At 39.1% G+C, this 6,000-nt stretch overlaps 1 protein-coding gene across 1 annotated transcript in view; it reads left to right on the forward strand.

Annotated features, from left to right (window-relative positions):
- The window catches only part of dok4 (docking protein 4), a 154,091-nt gene extending 148,382 nt beyond the window's left edge, over window positions 1-5,709 (forward strand). Inside the window, exons 5-9 of the mRNA XM_020923329.2 lie at window positions 671-790; window positions 2,147-2,336; window positions 3,604-3,742; window positions 3,834-3,933; window positions 5,539-5,709. Of these exons, the coding sequence (XP_020778988.1) occupies window positions 671-790; window positions 2,147-2,336; window positions 3,604-3,742; window positions 3,834-3,933; window positions 5,539-5,687 (698 nt within the window). The 3' untranslated portion in view covers window positions 5,688-5,709. The remainder of the gene's footprint in view (window positions 1-670; window positions 791-2,146; window positions 2,337-3,603; window positions 3,743-3,833; window positions 3,934-5,538) is intronic.
- The last annotated feature ends 291 nt before the right edge of the window (window positions 5,710-6,000 follow it).

The following is a 6,000-nucleotide window of genomic DNA, read 5'->3' on the forward strand; positions in this document are numbered from 1 at the left end:
TTTTTAAAGTTCAGTTTAGCTTAAAAATCTAACCTATATTTGGTGCTTTGATTTAAAGACTTGAAATGACTTGAAGCTCAAAGCAGACGACTTGGACTTGACTTGGACTTGTGGACCAGTGACTCGAGATTCGACTTGGACTTGCCTGTATTTAACTTGGGACTTGGCTCAGACTTGAGGTCAAAGACTTGAGACTTACTTGAGACTTGCAAAACGACAACTTGGTCCCATCTCTGCTTTCTATCACCATGGACACCAAACTAGACCAAGTTACAGGTCAGATCTGTGGAGAGACGACCCTGCTCACATTCAGAATTTTGATGAAATATTTTTTTAACGATCTGTAATTGAATAAATGTAAGGTAGAGCTGTTTAATGTCACACTGTGGAACATTTCAGGCAGAGCAATGACATATCCATAGAAACAAGCGGGTGACGGACCCACAACCAAAAAGTGACACAGTGCACCTTTAACTTAAGAAACAGAAAATCTTGACTCTTGTGAATAGAGATTTGAGTGTCATTGGGGAGTCCTGTGTGATATTTGGATCAGACAAAAAAAATAAATAAAAAAAGGAAGAGTGGGGCTGTGACTCTGCAGATTTTGGGAATATCTGCTCTGATGAGAAAGTTGTTGACAGATTTTGTGATGCTGTTCGTGTTTCCTCAGAGCTGGAGGCAGAGGACTGGTTTAAGACTTTGTCCATCGAGTGTTTGGGCTCTCGACTCAATGACATCAGTCTGGGAGAGCCGGACCTGTTGGCGGCCGGAGTCCAGTGTGAACACACAGGTACAACCAACCTCTATAGTGTGTAGGTGTGATACTGAGAAAGTACACAGTATTGTTTACTATCTATTCATTTATCTTTGTGCATCAATAAACGCTTACGTTACAAACCAGGAAGACGTTTGGAAACATGCGATTACAACTTCCCAGGCCCAGTTTTCTTCATCTCCATGCCATTGTAGCGTTCCGTTATGTTCGGCAAATCAACAATTACAATCAAACCTCAGTTGATGATTCCAAACAGTACATACGTATACAGTCTTCATTTTACCACTGATCACATTTACTTCAGTGGGTTTTGATCACAGTCGGTCGGTGAGCCCAGTGTCGGGAGCTACACCGGAAGTTGCCATTGCATGTTTCCAAACGTCTTCCTGGTTTGTAACGTAATGTGAATAGAGCCTATTAATACTTTGTAGTGACAAGGTGGTGGGTGTTCTACATGTGTATCTACGGTGGAATATTCAGCAGTTACCATGGAGACACAATGCACACATTAGCAAAAAAGATCAAGTGGATTTAAACAACACATTTTCAGGAGCCTGTGATCAATATGAGCTTTCATAGTGTTTTATTTTCAGCAATTGTATTAATGTTTTTATCAGAGTTGAGGACTTGCAAGTCATGACTTGGACTCGAGTCAGACTTGAGTCACTATTTTTAGGACCTGAGACTTGACTTGACAAAATAGACAAAGACTTGGGACTCGACTTGGACTTGAAGGTCAATGACTTGGGACCTGACTTGGATTTGAGAGGACTTGACGCTTAGACTAGTTGACAACTGTTATTAAGCATTAAATCTTAACTCTTTCTTTTCTGACGGTAATAATTTGCCCTCTTGTACTCTCAAGACATTTAAAAAGGAAAAATTTGCATTTCTACAACTCTTAGATAAATACTCATGTATAAATATACCATGACTTTTTGAGGAGAATTTAGTTTAAAAAGTATATAAATTGCAAAAATCTAAGCTATATTTGGTACTTTGGTTTAAAGACTTGAAATGACTTGAAGCTCAAAGCAGACGACTTGGACTTGACTTGGACTTATGGGCCAGTGACTCGAGACTCGACTTGGACTTGACTGTATTTGACTTGGGACTCGACTCGGACTTGAGATTAAAGACTTGAGACTAACTTGAGACTTGCAAAACGACAATTTGATCCCACCTCTGCTCTTCCCACTAATAAAGTTATAAAACATGTTAAAATACATTGTTTTCAGCAAATATAGCATTTCCATGTGCTCTAAATATGTAATGTGTTAGCAGCTGATACCCCATAGAAGTAAAATACCTCCTCATGAGAAACATTACAAAAAAACACTATAATAACTCCTTTATCCTTTCTTTTCTCAGAGCGGTTTAACGTGTTCCTGTTGCCGTGCCCAAACTTGGACATATACGGAGAGTGTATGATGCAGATCACTCACGAGAACATTTACCTGTGGGACGTCCATAACCCGCGCTCCAAACTGGTCACATGGCCCCTGTGCTCGCTGCGCCGCTACGGGAGAGACGCCACACGCTTCACCTTCGAGGCAGGACGGTGAGTAATGCTGTCATGGTTTTAAACAGGGAATATTATGTGACATCGTCTTTTTGGAATTTTCTGCCGTCTTATAATGTTGTTCCTCATCAAAAATGTTTGAGTAATCTAGGGATCTCTTCCAGGGCCTATTCAAACCCTCCTCATGGTATCAGTATAATACTATATGATCCTTGTTATGCAAAATCAAGTTCAGTTTTGTCCTGTGTTTGTAACTTTTGTCAGTATGGATACTTTTAGATTTGATACTAGTTTTAGTATTGATTAGTATCAGGGGATCACTTTTTACAATCTCTTGAAGTTGGGGTGAGAAGAGGGAATTGTCTACACTCAAAAAGATCAGCTGAGTAGAACAGTATATTTAAAATGCTCTACTGCAGACATGTCAGACTCAGGCCCGGGGGCCAAATTTGGCTCGCGATATAATTATATTTGGCCCACGAGATCATATCAAAAATGTATTAGAGCTGCCCACTGGCTACAGATAGAGTATAGAGACATTATTTATTTAAAATTGTGTTATTATTTTATATTATGCTTGTTCTTGATTCAGTGTTTAAGCAAAACTATTTATATACACTATTATTTATTAACATTTATTTTAATAAGAAAAGATTTAACATTACATATCTTGAAAGAAGCGAACATGCAGATGTTGCTGAAATTTTTCACTAAATATTTAGTTTGGCCCATGGCTTAGTTCCAGTATTTAATTATTTATTTATGTATTTATTTAATAGGAACAGTGCATATTAATGAACATCTACAACACTGCAGTGTAAATATGACAGATTATAGCAAGAATGCTAATTTTCATCTGTAGTCCCTAGGCAGGTGACACCATAAATTTAACAGAGAAAAATCAACAATAACATTTTAATTTTGTCCCTCTGTGAATTTCAGTTTGACACCCCTGCTCTCTTGGTTCAACTTCCTGTTTATGGACACCATTTTGAGGACTTCAAACTTATGCAGATATAAAGATATGAAACTTATAAAGTTATTATATCTTGTAACTGCGTATTCTTTAAATATAGTTTTTTGTCACACAAAATTGTAATTTTCTCAGCACGAATGAGGGAGAGACTGAAAGACCAACACTGCCCTCTAGTGACGATCCTGCCACAGCACACCCCTACAGTTTAATCAATACCTTTATACTCGTCCTAGGTTAGGTCTTGGGTTCAAATCTTGAATTTTGGGAGCTTACAATATAAAGTTTTACATATATATGTTCTGTTGACTGGTTTAACTCTTTTCCTCTCAGGATGTGTGACAGTGGAGAGGGTCTGTACACGTTCCAGACCAGAGAAGGAGAGCAGATCTACCAAAGGGTGCACTCCGCCACACTGGCCATCGCCGAGCAGCACAAGAGGGTCCTGCTGGAGATGGAGAAGAGCACCAGGGTCAGTTTAATACTTTTATATAGAATTTTTTAGACTAAAGACTTAAACTTAAAAGTATTTTCTCATGCATATCTCTTTTCTTTGTCTGTAGTTGTTGTCCAAAGGCTCAGAGACGGGCTCGTACCCCTGCACCCCCACAGCCATCCTGCCCCGCTCTGCCTACTGGCATCACATCACCGGAAACCAGAGCGGTATGGACCTCTCACTGCTGATGAGAAGTTACAGCTGCACAGTTTGCATTAAAGCCAAACTGGGCTCTTTATTATGAGATGCCCTGAGTATAATGCAGGGGTGGGCAATTATTTTTTCCATGGGGCCACATGAGAAAAAGAAAATACTGTGGATGGCTAAAATGCTTAACTCAATTCTGCATATTATGAATTATATTTCTTAATAAAAACCAGTAAATAGCTTGTTTTGACAAGATGGTAAGACTGGTAAGAGTTTATGACTAAGTAATGAAAAAGTGAGGTTGCCTTACAAAAAATGTAATTAAAAAACAAAACAACAAAAATCAATGCAGCTTTAGTCAATGCATGAGGTAAAATTGTAAATTATGTTTATTTTGTAATTCCAAATTATCTTAAAAGGGCTGGTTAGAGTCAACCAAAGGACTGTATGTGGCTGAGGAGCTGTACAATGTCCAGGTCTGGTCTAATACATCCCAGCTAATGGTTTGATTCAGTTTTGAGCAAGGGCGTAGGTTTGGTCTCAGCTTTGGTGGGGACATTATCAGCTCAGAGTCTGGGCAGGTCCAAAATAAGTGAGAGGTGGTTTCATTTTTCTGTTTGTGTCCATTGCCCTTCTAAGATGGTTCTTTAGTGGATAACAGTGATGTAGAAGTTTGTAGCAGATTTCCCTTTACTTGTTGGTGATGAGATATTTGTGAGGTCATGTCCAAACATTTTTCCATGGAATATTGTCAATAGTCCGACTGCTCACAGCGCACGAGTAGGGCTCTGTTTGGGAGGTGCACTTGTGGTGATTGTCGCTCTTTTTCCGCGGCGACTCATTATAAGAAAAGTTTAATTGAAGATTAAGTTTTTCAAAGTTTGGTGCAACATCTTCACTCACGTCTGCTCAAACCCCCATCTTCAGGTGCGGCCCTGTCCTGCCGCTTCCCCAGTTTAGGCTCCTGGCTCCACTAATGACATCACTCTGCTGCAGCCAATGAAACAGCGGCAGGTGTAACCCTGTCGTCACATCACTGAATACATCTCAGAACGTCTAATAAACAAAATGTGAACTAAAACGTGTTAAACTAATACTATTGAGTTTGGAAAAATATCTGAATACATTTATGTTTTTGTTTATTCAAATAAAATGGCAAATATTGGTAGGGACTATTTTGTCTTCCCCAAATATTGGTCGTGACATGTCCACACCGTCAATATGCAAACCTACGCCCTTAGTTTTGAGTGTATTGCTGTTTTTAAAGGCGGATTATGTAACTTTTCTGGTGGAGGGCTGTATCTGTCTACAAGAATTTGAAATATTTTGTTATTAGATATAGATAGATAGATAGATAGATAGATAGATAGATAGATAGATATTTTGAAATAAATGTGTATAATTGAATAAATGGAAGATGAATAAGTTAAATGCCATACTGTGGAACATTCCAAGCTGAATAATAACATCTCCATGGAGACAAGAAGTTGACACCTCCACCAGAATAAATAGTCAGATGGACAGAATATTTTACAGATATCACTATTCATTTTTTTTATTTTACGTTTTTTTTTTTTTTTTTTATGATGTCCTATTTTATTTTACTTTTTTTTCTGTTTCCTCAGGTGATTCTGTCGATGACGAGCTCCTCACCACTCGGCTGTCGGTCAAACGTCACTCCACTCTGCCTCTGTCCAGTCTGCACACTCAGTCCCAGCCCCACATCAGCACCCTACAGTCTCCCAACCACTACGCCACCTTCTCCGGACAGTGACCCCGCCCACTTTACCCCCCCCCCACCCTCACCCACAAAAAAAAAAAACAAAAAAAAAAACTGTTTTACGTGACTTTGAACGCCACATCCACGGACACAGAGGAGCAGCCGGTGCATGCGACAATAAACACGACAACGGAGAGCAAAAGGAGGTCGACAAAACGCACAAAATGTCATTACAATATTGGCTGTGTAGGAAATGTATCATGGAAAAATTGAGGTTTGAAATAAATGTGTGTTTATTATGAATGTCAGGACTAAATCAGATCTAAACCAGGATCAAATTTGGACTAAATCAGACTAAACCAGGACT

The sequence above is a fragment of the Boleophthalmus pectinirostris genome, unplaced genomic scaffold (assembly GCF_026225935.1).
Source record: "Boleophthalmus pectinirostris isolate CB_2022bp ecotype Guang Dong unplaced genomic scaffold, ASM2622593v1 HiC_scaffold_19, whole genome shotgun sequence".
In the NCBI taxonomy this organism is placed as follows: Eukaryota; Metazoa; Chordata; class Actinopteri; order Gobiiformes; family Gobiidae; genus Boleophthalmus; species Boleophthalmus pectinirostris.